The sequence below is a fragment of the Patella vulgata genome, chromosome 9 (genome assembly GCF_932274485.2).
Source record: "Patella vulgata chromosome 9, xgPatVulg1.2, whole genome shotgun sequence".
In the NCBI taxonomy this organism is placed as follows: Eukaryota; Metazoa; Mollusca; class Gastropoda; family Patellidae; genus Patella; species Patella vulgata.
Window position 1 is genome coordinate 18,537,547 of NC_065887.2, and position 20,196 is coordinate 18,557,742.

The 20,196-nt window shown below is 34.2% G+C and overlaps 1 protein-coding gene across 6 annotated transcripts in view; it reads right to left on the reverse strand.

Annotated features, from left to right (window-relative positions):
- LOC126831977 (octopamine receptor 1) overlaps window positions 1-20,196 on the reverse strand; it is a 76,204-nt gene that overhangs the window by 30,749 nt on the left and 25,259 nt on the right. For 5 of the 6 annotated variants that reach the window (XR_008789231.1, XM_050562647.2, XM_050562648.2 and 2 more), the window contains exon 2: window positions 397-1,732. Coding sequence is in view for 5 of the 6 variants with exons in the window: in XM_050562647.2 (XP_050418604.2) it covers window positions 397-1,251 (855 nt within the window). In the remaining variant the exon portion in view is untranslated. Of the gene's footprint in view, window positions 1-396; window positions 1,733-13,102; window positions 13,393-20,196 lie in introns of those variants that run through there. The other variant, XM_050562649.2, reaches the window with a different exon arrangement.

Sequence of the window (20,196 nt, forward strand, 5' to 3'; positions counted from 1 at the left end):
TTATTTTCTAAAATTATTGGGGGGGGGGGGGCCAACAGATGGCAGACCAGATTAATGGGGGGGGGGGGGGAAATGCCCCCCTTGCTCCCCCCTGGCGCCGCCACTGTACATGTACTGTGGCTCTGGGCTTCACAGTATCTCAACAGTAGTCTTTTGGTAACTAATATATATACTTTACGATGATTAAATATTTAGGATCATTGCTGTATAGGTAATATATCTTTAAACAAATTAAAAGTGGTATCAAGTGTTACAGAAAGTATCAGAAGTCAGAAAATAAATATTTAGGATCATTGCTGTACGGTAATATATCTTTAAACAAATTAAAAGTGGTATTAAATGTTCCAGAAAGTATCAGAAGTCAGAAAATAAAAGATGATATAAAGTTATTCTTACCACTGGATTAAAATGCCTCAAGAAGTTTGTACTTTTAAAAGATTTTGTAAGGACTAAATATGAAGCATAGCCGTGATATGGTAACCAACACACAATAAAACAAGCTAATACGGTGAATAATGTCCAAAACGCTCGTTTCTGCTGGGCTAGCAAGACATCACCTTCTATTGTTGAGTTTTTCTGAAGTCGAACAGCGTGCTTACGAATTTCGTAAAACATTCTGCCATAACAATAAATCATTATGATTAGAGGTATAATAATATTGGTTGCCTGTATAATATAATGATGAAGGTAACTCTTGATATCATGAGGATACTGTGGACCACACTGTGATGTTCCTGGTTTGTAGCGTACATAGGTTAGTCCCGTCACCGTTATCGTAGCAGAAACACCTGCCCAAAACCAAGCAGCCGCCATCATGATTAATATACGACTCAGCTTAAAGGGGTCACTGAATGGTCTGGTTATTGAGTAACATTTATGAATACTGATATACATTAAGGTATGAATAGACGCCACCAAACAAAAAGCGTTCAGAAAGCCAACAATCGTGCATAATACATCACCGAATATCCATGTACCCATTACCAATGTTGAAATAGCAAATGGAACTGGCAATAATCCCACCAAGAAATCGGCCAACGCTAAATTCATAAGAAACAGATTGGTCCGTGTTCTCATACCTGGATGTCGGATCACCACGGTGACAACCATGGTATTCCCGACAAGTGTCAGAAATGATGAAATGGATAAAATAGTTGCCATTGTTGCCGAGAAACTTAACTCCCATTTTTCACTTGTGGCATTATCCGTTTGATTAAGTGTTAAAATACTAGTTCCATTATCTCCATACATATTTTCCACTGATTCGCAAAATTATTTTCCCATTCAAGTATTTGTGTGGAAAAGATTATATATTGAGCTTTTTAATCCTTATAATACTGCAGATTTTTTTTTCGAATGCCAATTTGTTTCAGAATTTAAAACAGCCCTATTCAAACTTCCTATTGAACTGATATCCAAACGTTAAAAATGGAACAGTTTTTACGACTAACACGCACACTAATAATGTTTTCATCCACTTCTCATTAAGAATTCATCAATTGATTTTTTATCTATTTTAGACATCCACGTTGATGCGGAACGCTTTCTTTACATCCATGATGCCATGAAAGGTAATTTTCATCCACAATAGACCTATTTCTTCCTTCATACTCTGGGTTAAAATGTTTTCTGAAGCATTATTCACAGTGATGTTAAACTACCATACTAAGCTATCTTCCTACTGGACGATGCAATCAAGTACCAGTCATTTTCTTCCAGGCACATCAGTTACCTACAACACAAAAACATGTTTTTATTATTAATGAAAATAATTAATGAATTTCACACTGTGTATACATAATAATTAATTACCGTTATCATAGTAATTCATTAATTATAGGAAATGTGGCGTTTACTATCAAATGTCATTAACGCCATGTTTATTTTGATAACAGTAATTGTCGCCAGCAGACAACTATAATCCTTTCCCATCAGGCAAGTCAAAGTCAAATAAGACGCTCAGTGTCAAATGTTTGTATTGAAAAGGTATTGACTTCCAGAATAACAACGCAATTACATTAACTAGTGTTGTCCCGCTCCTCCGAAACGATCCTGTAATTCAAGTCATTAAAATTCATGAAAAGTTGTAATACATTAAGACCTCTTGGGGGTAAAAGACAATTTTTTTAATCAACTTCCACCAGAAGAGAGAGAGAGAGTTTAAAATCCAATGGACACAAACTAATTCAACTAACATGGTTCTTACTCCTTGTTGCGTCAAGCTTTTTGTTAAAACCACACCAAATGACAGACCTTATGATCACATTAGACCGCAGGGTAGGAAAAGATAGGTTTCCAGGCAACGAAACATACGCCCACAGCGACTAAATCGTCTGGGCAGTCAACAAGAGTTGTCGCATATTTTTACTTTTTTCGGTAATGAAACATTTATAATACACTAAAATCTGATCAAGAGCAACAACTCACGAAGTAATTATCAGAAAACTATTAGAATTTGTTTGGTTTTTATAAAGTTCTGCCCCATGTATGCAAAGCTTTTAATATCATAGATTTAACTGTTCAAGTCATAAAAATTCATTGAAAATCAATATACTTGTTCGTCTCAAGATCTTAAACTCTGTGTATCAATCTGAAGTCAATCGGATGATAACTTAAGGGCCATAACTTTGGCAGTAATTATCGGAAATCGTTGAAAATCAATAGGAATCTTCGTCTCATGACCTCAAACACTGTGTATAAATTTAAACTCAATCGGATATTAACTTGAGCCTCAAGAGCATCCACAAGATTTTTTGAAGTGATCAAGGGCCATAACTCTGGCAGTAATTATCGGAAATCGCTGAAAATCAATAGGCTTCTTCGTCTCAAGACCTTAAACACTGTGTATAAATTTAAAGTCAATCAGATCTTAACTTTAGCCTCTAGAGCGTCCACAAGCAATTGTGGACGCCGGACTGCCGGCCGGCCGGACGGACGGACGGGGGCGACGACAATATACGACCACATTTCAATGTGGGCGTATAAAAACAAGCATATGTATCGATGGTTGATAGATTTATGGTCTATAAAATGTCAGTACAAAACTAATAAAGATCACAAGTACACGGTCAAACAAAATCTTTCCCAATATTTGATGTCTGTTTTTGACATGTATCAATAGTACAGTGTAATAAAAATTAATCTCTTTCTCTGAAGTTCTCTGAACACCAAAAGTGATGTGGGTTTAGCAATTTCAATCATAAAATGAGATAGGGATTCAAAATCTCCAGAATCAAGCGGTGGGCTGATCTAACTGAGGATTTTTTTTATGTGTTATTGTAGCAGTGAGAATCTTCGGTAATAACCAAAGACCATGGAACTATCCTTGAAACTATTCATTACTGGAAAACATTAAACATCATATACGGAGAACATAATGCCTGGCAAGCAGAGTAACTGTTCTGGAAACAGGATAAAACCTAGAATGCTATATAAATGTACAAATCGTATTTATAATAAAATAGTATCTAGGCAATTAACAATATACACCAACTATACTAATAACAATTAAAGAGGAAAGATTAAAATATAAAAGACATTGCAATAAAATAAAACAATAAGGTAGTAATTAAACTTATTAATGTGTCAGCTGTCAACCGTCTGTCAATAGATTAGTAGCTTAACATCTAATTAAAATGAGGGATTAACAGAAATATAAGAATAAAAGAAATCTTTAATTGAATGGATGAATAATGAACAAACGAACTATTGAAAGAATAAAATAGAAACAGTTTATGAATTTATCACCATTATATTATTACATTCTAGATATCTGTATGATATTACAGATAAATTCCTGAAACTATGCAGACATCCATATAAATTCATTGTCCTGTAGCAGCAGACAGGTTTCTGGCATGTTGTTATATAATCAAGAATAAGATCTACTTCAAAATTAATTATCTAACCAATCCTATCTTCACCACTCATTCTGTAATGTCAAAATATATCAATATGGAACATTTGGATTTTGTTCTAAGTCAAAGCTTTTTTTATTATGTGCAAATTCTTCTGCAGTGTAGATAATACAGGTGGGTGGGTGCATGGGGGATCTATCAGAATTAGGATAAAATGTATGTATAACATACATGAACCCTCTTATAACAGTAATAAGTTTAAAGATGCATTATGTAAGATTTAGATAAAGAGCTGGCTGTTTCACCATAATAGTACAAGATAATAAAATAGATATATTGAAAACTGCATTCATATTCCTTTGTTCTGAGCTAAATAATCACTGTTTGAAGTATTGACAAGATGTGACATCATATTGTTTATCATCGTAACAATGGTACTTGTTCTTCAAGATTTAGCCTTGCTTGGCCATTTTTAAATTAAATCATTAAATGGCAACTGTGTTTTAATCCGTTTAAATCTCTGCCAACCGATGTTCTACAGAGTTGATTATAGGCTTGTCATGTGACTAAATGATGTCTTAATAATAGTTTATATAAAATTTGAAGCCAAACAAAATACCTGAAATAGGCCGATTTAGCTCTTACATAATGCATCTTTAAATTTCCTTCAAGTTTTAAACCTTACACTGAACCCTTGAACTTTTTGTAAATATTATCTTTGCAATAAATTTATTAACTACAATAACATTATGTTATTAAATTAGCTGGATCACTCAACAATGGCTAATAGTTTTAACATGAGGTAGTGGTAGGTCGGGAATAAAGCTCTTAATATTCAAAGAATGTGTTTTTCTCACAGAAATGCTCCATTAGGACAGATTATCCATTGGGGAAACTAAAAACTTTGCCATGCCCCACTAGTTCTATGTCACCGAGTAACATCATTTGAAGAAATTTGAATAAGCACCACAGGGTCAACGATATACTTACACACAGGGGTCTTTCCTGTAGGAGGAAACCAGAGTAAACCCACGAGTTTGAGAAGGCACCCCTATCTCCAAGCCACATACATTCATACCAGGGATCGAAACAACAACCGCAAGACAGGTGACCGGCCATCCCAAACACCCTATCTATATAGAAACATGAATCGATATACTATATAGTCTCACTCAAGTCCATGACAATCACTGACAATATCTGAAGATTTCATTATATAACTGTCATGTCATTGTCAAATAATCATATTTAGTCTGTAAAATATTTGTATCATCAAAGTGTCAAACTGTCTGATACACACATCCTTTTCTACTTTACTGTGTATTACTCATACTTAATAATCAACACTAGCAGCCAATACAGGATTTGGAAAAATGGAGTTTGTGACATGCAAATACAAATCAACATGTTCTTTTTTCACTACAAAATTATATGTATATTGACATTTCCTTACAATTGCAAAAAAATAAAATTAAGTTTTTTCATCAATATTACCTGTACTTTTAGACAACATTTGTACGAATTTTGTATTTTATAAGTGGTAACTTTTCCGATTGAATTCAGTATTAAGAGAGGCTCTTATACCAGGGGTGTATATTATTACACAATGTATCTTTTTTTCCCTCAATATACCTTCTTTTCTTCCTCACATCCATGCCCCTGTGATGCACACTTTCCTTCCTAACACCAAAGTAGAAAATATCCTTCCTTATTCATTTCTAGATGAAATATTTTATTTTTTGATGAAGTAATGACAATATATATTTCTTCATGTCATATACCTTTTCATCCTAACTCTGCACCAGTCTTTTTTTTCTCAATATTTATTGGCATAAATGGAATAATATATACCCCTGTCTTATACTGGAAAAAGCAAATTTGTGGTTTGAAGATGAAAAGTATCTGATTTACATCAAGAATCTATGTAATATATTCCATATACAGACAGGACAGGTGATCTTAAACAAATAACACTCCTAGTTTTACTTATCCTAACTGGTATAATACTTACATACATATACATTATACATAAACTATAGGTAAACATCAAGTGAAGGCTGTCCTTATCAAGACATAGGTTAATCACTAACACAAGTTCAATAATATTTACCAAACTTAGTTCATATTCCTAATAATAATTTTAAATGCTTTTGTATAGAGACATTCACTAGTAGGAGACACCAAAATAAAAGAAAACATATTAAACCTTTTAAACACTCTTCTAGCACACAGATTCAGACCAGTAATTCTCGAACCACTTACTTTAGTTTTAAATACTTACAACTTTTATTTTAACAATCCAATGATCTTATTGGTCATTCCCTAACATCTAACCTTCATATCAGCACAGAGTCCTACATGTAAGAATCATCTGATCAAATCATGACAGGGTTTACCAGCTTGATATTTTTTTATGATTCTGCCAGTGACTGTCTAATGAACCAATAGTGGAAATGCTATTTCTGATAAGGAATTTCTGAAACGTATGTCTATTTCCTTATCATTTCTCCTCAAAAATAATCATTAATATTAAACAAAACCTGACAGAGAATCAATACAAATCATTTACATCCATTCTAAACAAAAAATCGGCTCCCCAAAAATGGAAGAAAAAAAAGAAAGGATTTATCTATTAATGACTTATAAATATTCATTTATCATGAACTTCCAAAATAATTAATGTGCTACACCATAAATGACCAGGTTCGACTGTTAACAAATTAGCAGCCCATTTTTAAGTCACATTTTTATCATTTGTCTGATACCAGTAATATTTTACAGTAGACATAATTTAAGCATCCATATGTACAGAGAAATATAGGTTGCCAGCAAAGTCATCTGGCCAGTCCCCTTTAGGTTACATATATTTATTCTTTTGTAATTAATGGGAACATATACAAGATACTAAAATGGTTTCAAGAGTAACAACCCATGGAGTACCGTATTTTTCGGTGTATTAGGCGCATGTGTAGATAAGGCGCAGGGCGAGTTTGGCAGAGGTGTTTCAGGAAAAAATAAAAATGCATGGTTTAGGCACATCCTTCTCCGGCGCCTTGTGAAACACGTGCCATACCATAGTTACCATACGTGATTCAAATACACCTGCGATCTCCAGTAACTGGGCCAAACTCTACTGTTTACAGTTATAGTAATTACCGATATTTAGCTTTATCAAGCTTTATATATATTTCTTTATGAAATTAAACTCTATATACATTTTTTTGAATTGCATAAGACTTTATATTAATTACAACTTTCAATTGAATTGTTTCATAACTTAAGTGGTAATTCTGGCGCTTGTACGGTAGTCAAATTGTCGTTAGTGTCCCGCCCACAACACAACTGGCTGTCCTGTTAAATTCACGAGCAATTGGCTGTGATAAATGAATAGGTATTGATGATAAACAAATGAAATAATAACTGTAGAAATAATTTATCATGATCAGTTACTCACGGCTTAAATCCTGAATACCGGTAAAAAGAGAAACAATAATTCTAGTTTATTTTATACTATCCAAACAACTGACAATCAAACGATTCTGTCAATTGCCCCGCCCACTACACGTAGCATGACATTACCTAGATTGAGGCCATTTATATCTATCAGTATCCTAAGACAATAGCATTTTTAATACCAATCAAAGAAACAATGATTTTGTGAACAATAAACAACTTCATAAAGCATACGATGACAACTCACCAGTAGATAATTAACGATACCGGTAAATTATAACAATGGGTTAATCAGTGAATCTTTGTTGCATGAAAACTATCGGTAACTTGAAACAGCTAGATATATAAGTTACAGCAATGTATAGAAAATACCAATGAACCTTCCATCAAACTTTTGAACAATTATTTATTCAGAATGACTACGAGACGAACCGCTAAAGAGTGCGGTAATAGATAAAGCAAATAGATAGAACGTCGCATGTTATCCACAAATTGTGAAAGAATGGGTTGACTGTCAATCATAGAAGCCGTGAAGATTTGCCGTTTCGAGAACAGGTTAGACAGAACAACTTCGTTGTCGTCGTTTCTGGAGTTTACCGCCCACTTCCACCAGGGGTGATATCGTATATAAGAGAACAACTTCAATATGTCAGTTTAACTCTAATCCCACCCTTACTACCAATGACTTATATTGAGCCAATGAAAATGCTTGTATGAATGCATACCCCGCCCTATTCGTCAACTTGACTGACCGCACCACTGACCTTGAATGGGGACATGCGAGGACTGCCGATAATGGCCAAGAGTATACGGAATAGCAGAAATATATGATGTAGAATTAGCAAGAAATATTAACGATACGTATGCTATTTTCTAAAACATCGTTAACGTTGAACGGCTATCAGCCGATGGTGTTTGAATTGCCGGTTATGACAAACACTATACTGTACACGGGAAAGCCTAAAATGTTGACATCTTTTTTAATTTTTATGCACGAAATAACAGAAATACGAGCGACTTCGGTGTCTACACGGGAAAAGCCTGGATTAGCTTAACGTTATGTATACTATTCAAAAAAAGTAGGGGATATTTGATTTTTAAGTGTTATTAAAGTCACCTAATGAAACTGACGAAGAAACAAATGACAAAATGAAATGAAGTTCACATTCATCGATTTATTCCAAATGATCGTTAGACTAAGTAAGGCACAGACTGACCATTATAAGGGTAAAATGATACCTGGGGTCAAACAGCAAAGTTACCACAGCATCACAACCAAGTCAGTAACGGGTAAATCCTCCTCTGTTTGCCAAACAAGCATTGATCCGACGTGGCATACTCCTAATGAGACGTCTAAGGTCATTTTGGTCCAGATTGTCCCATTCCTGTTGCAACGCAGCAGCAAGTTCTTGGACATTGGCAGGACGTTGTTGACGTTGACGTAACCTCTGTCCAAGCATGTCCCAGACATGCTCGATGGGGGAGAGGTCGGGACTCAGTGCTGGCCAAGGTAATGTGGTGATGTTCTGTTGTTGGAGGTAACCTGTAACGATCCTGGCCCTGTGACATCTTGCGTTGTCATCCTGGAAGATGAAACGGCGGCCATGACGTCGTGCGAACGGCACAACATGGACTGCCAAGATGTTGTCCCGGTAGTACTGGCCTGTAACACGCCCTGCAACAACATGTAAAGCCGTTCTTCCAGCAACAGTGATGCCTCCCCACACCATAACAGAACCACCCCCAAATCGATCATGTCTGATGACGTTAACGTTTTGGAAGCTCTCGTTTCGACGACGCCACACCCTCCTACGTCTGTCCAAAAAATCAACAGTGAACCTTGACTCATCTGAAAACATCACATTGCTCCAGCGTCGATTATCCCAGTGTTGACGATCCCTACACCAACGACGTCTTGCCTGAATGTGATGATCTCTCAAACAAGGGATCACGCGAGGACGTCGGGCGCGAAGGTGACCCCTATGCAGTCGATTCCGAATCGTCTGGCCACTCACTCTCACACCAGTGTCTGTTTGAAGACGAGCGCTGATCTGATTTGCTGTGATGACACGATTTCTCAAGGCCAAGGTACGGATAAATCGATCCTGGGCTTGAGTTGTCGCCCTTGGTCGACCTGAGCGTGGTGTGTCCTGTACAGATTGTGTATCACGGTATCTGGACCATAGCCTGCTTATGACAGACTGAGAAACATTCATCGTCCGCGCCACAACCGCCTGTGTTGTGCCGATCTGTAGCATGCCAAGGGCACGTAACCTTTCATTTTGGGTAAGCCGACGCATATCAAAATTTGTTTTCTGGTCACTAAAACAATTAACTGATGTTTCCACCCTGGAATTCAATGCCACAATGACTGTAACATTCAAAGTCAGAGTCGTGCAAATCTTGGGTTGGACCCCCATGATGATCCCAAGCATCACCTGCATTCCATGCGGTAGCTATTGGTGCGTTTGGGCGTCACATGTAACTGGAAATGTTTCTTCTGTTAGGTTCTATAGTGACTTTTTTCGTAGTCATTTGCATATTTTAGTATTATGCCCCCAAAATCAAATATCCCCTACTTTTTTTGAATAGTATATTAGGCGCACCCCTTCTAGAAAATAAAATATTTGGTAAAAAAAGTGCGCCTAATAGACCGAAAAATACGTTAATTGTCAGAAATAATTTAAATTTGATTGGCTTCAATACATGTAGTTCTTCCTGGTGCAAAAACTTATTATACAAAAGAAGTAACGGTAATCAGATGGTAAGCTTAGCTGTTAAGAGTTATCAGAAATCAATAGGTTTCTTCATGACATCAACATAAACACAAAGTATAAATTTCAAATCAATTGTATAATATACTATAATGACAGCAATTATTAGAAATCTTTGAAAATCAATAAGCTTTAAGATCTTCGCCTAATGAACATCTGTCAATAAGATGACAACTTTAGCCTCTGGAGGACGAAAGACTGAAGAACAGGGGTTACGACAATATTTCAATGTGGGTTCATAAAAATATCTAAAGAAATAACCGAGTTCTTATCCCCTTATTGACTTCAAACATAAAAAGATGGCATCATGAAATAGTAGGAACTAATTTAAATTTCAAACTGGCCTAACAAAAGCTCAATTATATTAATCCATCTGAACAATTTTTGACTCTTCTCTTTAATGTACTGTAAGTCCATTCTCTCTCTCTCGAACATATGGTGCCAAATAAATAGAAACTAATTCAACTTTCTGATGGTAAAATGTCAAATATCCTTTACTTTACTGGTAAGCAGGGCTAATTCCACTTCAAAATTTTCACTGTCGGTCAACTTTGATAACGCACAAAAACTTTGCAAATTAACTTCATATTTTATGGGGGGTTTTTTATTCATGGTAGGGTATAGTGAATTCATGTGTCTATACCACATTGTCAGTATGATGTACACAAAAAAATTATATATTGGACTAAAAAATGAAATGTTAGCAGGGCTTATATAATAATTATTTATCTTTACCTCTGATATATGGTTGGAAATTTTAACTTTCTGATGGTCACAGATCAATCATTTTAAATTGTCCCTTTAATGTACTGGTAAGCACATTATCTTTTCCTCTGACATTTGGTTGGAAATAAAAAGAAACTAATTTAACTTTCTGATGGCCACAGATCAATCATCTTTTGAAATAAATACTGGTAAGCACATTATTTTTACCTCTGACATTTGGTTGGAAATAAAAAGAAACATATTTAACTTTCTGATGGTAATTTCTGATCAATCATTTTTGCAATAAGTTGTCCCTTTAATGTACAGGTCAGTGCATTATCTAACTACCCAAAGTAAATATAGATATTGTAATTAAACTTATCTGAAGTGCTTAACATATAAGCTACATTACATCTAAGACAATCCTATCTTATCACTCATTATATTGAATATAAGTTATGTAAATAAACAGATATATTCCGTCTTTAATAAAGGGAACAGACCAAACAGCCTATAATCTATTTCTTCTCACTTCAACAGCCGTTCCTACCTCATGTTGCTACAAAAACAATTTTTTGTATGTAAACTTCTATAGAAGATGGCAATCAGGCCAAACCTAAAGTATTTTTGTGTCATAATTTTAAACAAGGTAAATATTACATCTGCTGGTTATTAAAATAAGAACTGTGTTCATTTAAATATAGAATGTACACTTAATAGAGAAGAATGGAAGGGTTTTTAACAACTCGTCAACGCATTTCTTGGTTTATTTTGCGACTAACATATGACATTTTTCATATCAATTTGACTTGTGCAATCCGAAGAGTGCAAGTTTGCAGGCACAGTGGGCAATGTCACCTACTCTTCATAAAATTCCAAATGCCAAGGGCTCTTTTACGTGCATCCAAATGTGTACATAGGTGAACCTCAAATCTTCATTCCATCTGAACAATTAGACACATTCCTTGTCAGGCATGGCTTTAACTTTTCAGAGAGAGAAATGGGGCTTAACGTCCACTTGACACAAACTAGGTCATTTCGGGACTAACACATGGTTCAATTTTATTTCAATAATTCGCTTGCGCGTAGGGGTCTTTTTAGCAGTGGGAGGAAACCGGAGGACCCGGAGAAACCCCATGAGGTTGGACAGGCGACCCAACTCCTTGTCACGTACAACCAGGGAATTGAAAAATCCCACCAGTTGACTCAATGACAGACCGTATGATACAGCATGCGCATGCTAACCATTCGGCCATCCAACCCCACCCCCTTTAACTTTTCATGTTGGAAGGAACCTTGACACTATCGCAAAGCAACATCCTCGATCAGGGCAATTTAATTAAGTATATTGTTAACAAAACATTGCATTTGTAGGTGTTGGGGAAATAATCGAGAAAATATATTATATGCTGCACAGTTAAAAACAACCCTTTATCAAGTGTGTTTGTATCAGATTGTGTTCCAAATATCAGGTCAATCACCTTACTTGTTACCAAGATACTTCAACATTAATAAGTAAATGTTTTTCTATACAGCAGACACACCACATATTACCGGTACTTTACCTATAATTCACGTATCTGCAGGGATGGTTTCAGGAAGTGGTGGGTGGAACTAGGAGTATGGCACTGGTTCACAAACCAGGAGGTCCTTGGTACAATTCCGGTGTTGGCACATCGCAGAGCAAGTTCATCATGATTTTCCAGCCTAGTTTCCCCCTTGACAGTTATACAGGAAAAATGTCTATTCATTCGGATATGACTAAAAACCAATATATGTATACCCATGGCAGCATGTTAACAATCATGACAGAAATTGAAATAAAGTAAGCTGTATCCAATATCAAGGCAAAATTTCCACTGTCTTCATTAGCCTGTTTGGGGTCGATAAGTAACACATTAAAATTCCATTTCATTTTCATGGTAGGATTTGATGGCTCTATAATAATTCCTGACTTCGGACATTAAATAAAAGAATTAAACATTTCTGTCAATATCTGAATACTAGAGATCTATAAGATCAATTATAAATCATTCAGAAGATGACCACCATCAAGACCGGCTGTAAATTATTATTTTATTTTTTTTTTCCATTTTAAGTAAAGCTTGTATTATTACAGACTCGGAACTGTACAGCACAGTGGTCTCTTACAGCTGGCCCCGGTATCCATTCACTTGGTTTGATATTTGTTGTTTCATGCAATGTCTATATAGTTTGTTTTGTCCGCAGGTTTGTCTTATTGGGGTTCTTTTACGTTTAGTGCGGTTCTCCTGCACTTAGTAATTGACTTTCTGAATAACTTAATTCCCTTACCTGTTACAGAATGTTAAAATAAATCCATTCCTTTTGAAATTACCAGCAAAGTTCAAGTATTAAGTTACAATCTTATCCCAGTCAAATCTGAGAAGTTGTCTGCTTTCCTCAGTCACTATCACAGTAGCAGACACAACTTGAGTCAATTTTCATATCTAATACATTATATAAGATAGCTAAGTACACATGGCACTTGATAGGTTAATGAAACATTCCTGCAATAAGTTCCAGTATAAAAGAAAATTATGTTACCATGCTATGAATTACAGTGGTTTCAGAATTACAACCCTTAGAACTCATTAGCCTATATCAAAAATTTGAAAATAGAAGCATTTCTTCCGTAAAATAAAGAGAATATGATGTCTACGCCAGGTGAAAGTCTAGCAACTGTTGATTAATGAATAAGTAAAAGAAGCAACTAGAAACAGTTTTTACTCTCTCTTTAGCTATTCCTCTGTTTCCAGGTAATGTAATCATAATATAAGGCAAGAACAAATTAATTATCTGTTTACGACTTCCAGACGTCTATATGGCACCATCAGTTGTCTAGGTTCACATAAAGATAACAGGCACTATTGACTTTCTCCTGTATTCAGTTTCTAGAGCTAATAAAGAATTATGTTAAATGGAGTTTAATGTCTCATCCATAGAGGTCAAGGGGGTAGAGGGGCGGATTTTCAGTCAAAAGCACGCTTATTCTCAAGGAACAAAATGTAGATTTTGAAGGAGACAGTGTGATATTCACTTGCAAAAATTGTTGAACACTCAAGAATATTAAGGGCTTTCAATTTTAGAGAAATATACTATTTTTCAATGGTAGCTAAGCGAGGAAGAATTGATCTGATTAAAGTGTTTCTGCATGGGCAGAGAGACAGAGTCATGTTTAAAGTCTATTGAGTCATAGGATCTGATATTTCAGAACTAACTCGTTAAATTTCTATTCAATAATTCTCTTGTTGCACATGTATAAGGATCTTTATATGTGGGAGAAAAACTTTTAAGTTGAGCCTACATACAAGTCTGAAATGGGATTTAATGTCCTACTGTTCTGCTCCGAACTGGGCAAATGACGACGGGATACAAGTTTGGTATCGAAACGACAACATTTGATTCAATGATACACCTTATACTCTAAGGCAAAAAAACTGGACCCCAACTATCCACCCAAGGTAAATGAGCCTGGACTATAAGCACAAGGCATCTTTTTTTACCATTCTATTGAAACGATGGATCAAATCCTAACAATTATATTACTTGTCAGCTAATGTACGATCCATGAGCTAACCACAAAATCATTATACTGCTTATAACCCTGGTACCATCAATGGTCTCTTTTCTGACATTTAATGAAAGAACAATAATGCCTGGTTCCTGTTTTCAACTCTTTGAATGGCGATCAAGGGTATGTTGTAATCGCAATACAAGCCAAAACAATTACCAGTTAACAACTTCCAAGTCGCCAATATACATAAACCCATCAATGCTTGGAAACTTTGTATTGAATAATAGTAATGACATTCTCATGTTTTCTGACTCTTATTTGTCACCAAAGAAATTCTATAATTGCCTTGAGCCACTTGAGAATATATTATTTCTGTTAATGACACAGTTGTGTTCCCTTGTCATCTTTAAATTATAGATTGTCAGTTTAACATCTTCTTAAGTAGACTTGTGACACTGATTTTACACAATTTTCTAATCTCTAAGCTCTATTAACCTCGGCACAGGTTTTATATTGATTTGTGGTTTAGTAAACGGACAGCTAAAGTTTCACAGGTGGATGCAAAAAGTTTCAACAAGTATTCCCAATTTCAGTGTCATATATTTGAGAAAATGTCAATTGCATGCAATTTGTTAATTGTGCCTAAGTTTTTTACCAACAAGAAATTTCTTCATAAAAAAAATATCAAAAAAATCAAACCTTCCTTCATAATTACTATCTGGTTATAAATAGAAAAAAAACCTATGGTATTAATTTGGTTGCTTCAATTTTATTTTTTGAGTGATTTAAGTGTATAATTCAAATTCCTTGCATACAAATTAGCGAAATATGCTGCCAGACTAAGAACCCATAGTCCCTGACTGGGAGAAAATCTTTTGGACTGTAAACGACTGTAATGATCACTGGTGGCTCATCTTGTAGCCATCTAATTTCCAAATGTATTAATAATGAGCCCTGCCCTAAGATACCTATTTACCTTGCAATACATTGTATACATACTCATAATAAAAATATACCAGCACTATACGCAAATAAAATGGTTAAGACATATGTGGAAATAGAGCTGGGCGAGATTTTGGTTTTTAGATATAAAACTGTCACAGAAATAAACACCATCAAAAACACATTCTTCAGCAAAATATTGAAAGAACACATTTTTGTGGTTGATATCTAACATAAATTATTGACATTATATAAAATATCGCAATATAGTGATTATATCACGATATATTTAGAAAATATTGCGATATCTATTTCCAGGGATATTGCCCAGCTTGATGTGGAAGTTGCACACAAACTACACAGACATTGCAGACAATCAACAACAAACATGTCAGACAAAGTAATAACTGATGTCTCATTCACAAAAAACTTATGCGGTGAAAATTAAAATAATAAAATGAATCAACAGTTGTTACAATCTATTCCGCAGGACCTAACCTTTTTTGGCATTCTCAAATGATGTTTTTCAAATGCTTGTATTCAACACAAAACAGTATATCCAGTATATTCTTACAAACCATTACTATCTATATTTCCTAGTACTTTATCAAAGTTTAAATCCTGTTCTAATTAATCCTGATTACATATGTGTATATATGTTTCACAATTTGAACAAATTCCCAGAAGTAGGCAGGTATTTTAGAGAAAAAAAAATGACATTTTTGTTGAAGCTGCCATCTGTCTTCATCCAACAACTTTTTTATCCACTTGCATATCTAACTAATATTTGTTTCACTTTTTAATTTTATCTTCGGTAGTTTATCTACTGTGCATAAATATCTATACCTTGTTCAACAGCTGTGCTTTATGAAACAATATATTGACAAACATGTACCATATACTTCCTGTTTTTAAAACACAATACCAGTGACATTCTATAGGACTAACTCAAAACATATGTATTTCTGATGCTTTATCCTGCATTACAAACATAATGCAATGGTTTATTTGAAAGATATATTACACAGATTAAGTGGCTTTAAAAATCTGAATTTTCAAAGAAACTTCAATTCTCATTTACACTTTATTCAATCCCAATTTACACTACCTTAATTAGTCTTTTGGATAAACCTGACACTAAGATTGTCATAGCAAAAACCCTTACAAAATGTGAATTATAGATTTTGAAGGGAGTGTGGTGATCATATGTCCAGTATAACTGTATGGTATTGAAAATATTATTCAACAACATTTAGGTCATTTTTGGACCTGTCTGAAAATAAATGACAGCTGGGTGATGGTAGCGGATATTAGATCATGCTTCAACATGCCAATTTATATTAAAAACTATACAACTAACAGTAAACAGCAAATGCCATTGCCAAGAAATCTAAATTAAAAAAGAGAGAGAGAGAGAGTGAGAGATATTAACATACACTCGACACAAACTAGGGCATCTCATCTCAAACTAGGGCATCTCATCTCGGGACTAATATTATATTGCTCAATTTTATTTCAATAAATCGCTTGCACATAGGGGTCTTTAGCTATGGGAGGAAATCCATGAGCCCCACCTACTGAAAACCTGATGCTCCAATGAAATAATACTACACAATGTTTTGAATGAGAGTTGATGCCATTGATACATTCATTCATGTGAAATAATTCAAGAAAGAAGATAATGACTCACAAGATCTACTTTATCTCAACAAACTTTAACATTTATCATTCAGACCAAATAAAACATGCCCACTTTCACAGAATAAATCTAAACAGTTAATAAGACAATTTCCTTAGAACATGTAAACTAGAGCAATGAAGTTATTCTAGTCAATGTGCTGGATTCCAAGAATTGTTGAGAATCTTACATGATAGATCTCGAAATTTTAGAACAAGAAAGAATAAAAGTGAAATACAGGATCTAAGACAATATGAATCTCTTTCTTGGCATCCTTTCATGTGGTATCTTTGAAATGAAATCATTTTGAAAACTTTACTAAAATATAATTGTTTCCTGGGGGAATCTGATGAAGTCTTCCAATTTAGCACCATTTTACTTCCATAATTACATGGATATATGCTTCTAGGTACAGGTGATTAAATGCCATTTGGCTTCAAGAATGACCCAAGACCTTTCCAACTAGTCATCCTATGACTTTAGGCATCAATGACTCAACTCAATATGAAGAATAAATGCCAGAATGAAATTATCAGATCAGTTTATAGTTTTTCAAATACACATGCATGCAATGTGTGAAAAACAAATCTAGATTCTTGAATGGATCTCTCACATGAATCATACTGTGTCAGTTCTCTTTCACAGCTTTAATAAATGTAAGCAAGTTGAGAGGATTGATATAATGAGCTACAAATATACTTTAAAAAAGAAATAAAAATATAACAAAATTTGAATTTATAAAAAAATAACCAATTTATTCAATAGTATTCTCATTGCTGAAGATTCCAATCTAAATTAAGCCAATTTGTTCCCTGCAAGCAGAAGCATAACTTTTTGGCATTGACAATTTTATAATAAAAACCAGATAAATATATTATATTATTTTCTTATTATCAGTTATAATAACACCTGTTTATTTACTTAGTACCATCATACAATCTACTTATCTAACTCATTTATGTCAGTTTTCACAAAAATATCATTATATATGTATACCTGGTAATTTTATTAACCCATTCACCAATGCTAAATTGAAGATAATTCTATTTGCAATAATATAAAAGATAAAAAATACTCTTTAAAGTAGAATATAATGTTCTACTTTTCTGTACCAACTGGGCAATTAAGGAAGATGAAAATTTGTACGTTTATATATAATTCTAAGACCAATGGGCCCAGTTTAAGCCAAATAGAACAAAAAAAAAAATACATCTGCATTACACCTTATCAGACAAGACTATATATACTTATGTTGTGGATTCTTTTTATCATTATCATATTTAATGGATCGCAAGGAGTAGTCAAGTACTAAAAATCCATATAGTTCAAAGTAAGTTGGTGGACTTAATAAACAGGAAAACATGAAAACTCGCAATACTGGTGTTCTGGTTTGGCACAGTAGCCTACCTTAAATTTGTTTTGTTACAAACTAAACAACCTTAATTGACAATTTTTGGTAGACCTGAATAATAATATATGATACAATGCATGGAAGTCAGAAGCCCTAACAGTAAGTGAAAAAAAAGAATATATAAATAAATAACAGAAATATTACCCAATCGAAGTTTTATACTAATAATTAAACAGTGAGATTATTGAACACTTCTAACAGAAAATTGAAGAAAAAAAAAGCATAAATAAATTGTTGGCTGTAATAAAATAGGTACATGTATACCATGTATACAATAGGGAAATATGAAATCAAATAGATACAAATTCAAGGAACCAAGTCAAACTAGGTACTGAATTTTTAAACTAAATTTTGAAGCAGTATCATGTGTTGTGGATGCATACCTGTACAGAACTCTACATGAATGTATTTACAGCAGTGACATGGTTCCCAACAACTTCAGAAGTTAAAGCCATGTCTGGTAACTACACTAGCACTCAACATCTGTTAAAGTACTTGTCATGTCTTGGAACAAAAACCAGAAAACCAACAGGTAGCCTAATTACAATCATATATCATACCTACATACCACCTTCATCAATCTGACCTTAACATAAGAAACATCAAACAAACATATCTACCTACATTCAACTCACCTATCAGTACCAATCAATTTAATATTGTTTCTGAAAACTCACAGGTGGAGAAAAACAGTCAGGATAATTAAAGCGCAATTTTATCATTGAGTTCAATCCAGGGCTTTCGTTTCAACATATTTGCCAATCTTCATTGACTGGTAAAGATATTGACCAACTGGAGAAGTTTCAGTCAAATTACATGCCACAACATTACAATTTCAAAAAATTTATCCTTTAAACTCACAGTTAAATTTATAGGTCGGAATAAACAGTATAAAACCATTTAAAAATACATATAAAATCTAGAAAACCAGCCTGTAATGCTAAAAAATGTCATTTTCATTTGAAAAGAAATCTTGCTAATCCAGTATTTACAACAAACAAATTGACCTACTGGAAAAATTTGAAATGAAGCTTTGGTTCACTCCCCCTGGGCCTCCATGTGCAATACTGGTACATGTAACTGTTAGAATGTTTAAATTAGTGTTTGTATTGATTCCACAGAGGAAAATCCATATTTGATTGCCAACATAATCTGAATGTCTGCCAAATATCTATTTCCTCACTAAACTTATTAAGCTGAGCAGTGACAACGCAAGAAGTCGTTAGTAATGATAATTGCTTCTTCATGATAATGGATAAATATTAGGTACATCGACAGATCCAGGAAGCATTTTGACAAAGAACCAGTTAATTCCTTTTGGTTTACAATCTCCCACAAATCTATTTTGTGCACACTGAGCTATTTTACCACTCCTATCCAATCAAAATTGAAATTTAAGTAAAGAACGTACGGTCTAGCACACAAATGACTTAATTCACCTTTAGACCACCCCTGAATAATATAAGTTCATTAAGAACATAGAATCTCTTATGAAATTAAACATGATGCATCTCTATTACATTCTAATCTAATTTAATTTATTTCATTTTCTTTTTCAGTCTGCAAATCAGAATCGATAAAACACATAGAAGCTGATAAAAAAAGCAATAAAAAAATCCATAAGGATGAAGTACAGTGTAAATTATACACACGCTCCGAACAATATTTACTATTAATACCATACATACTTTAAGATCTCAAATAAAATGGTCTATGAGAGATATATTGAAATGCCAAGTCAACAGCGTCCACATATACTCTTATTTAAATTTCCAACATCCTTCCCGGAATATATGGTTTTCATTCCCTTGTTAACGACCAGCTCAGTCTTACACCATTAA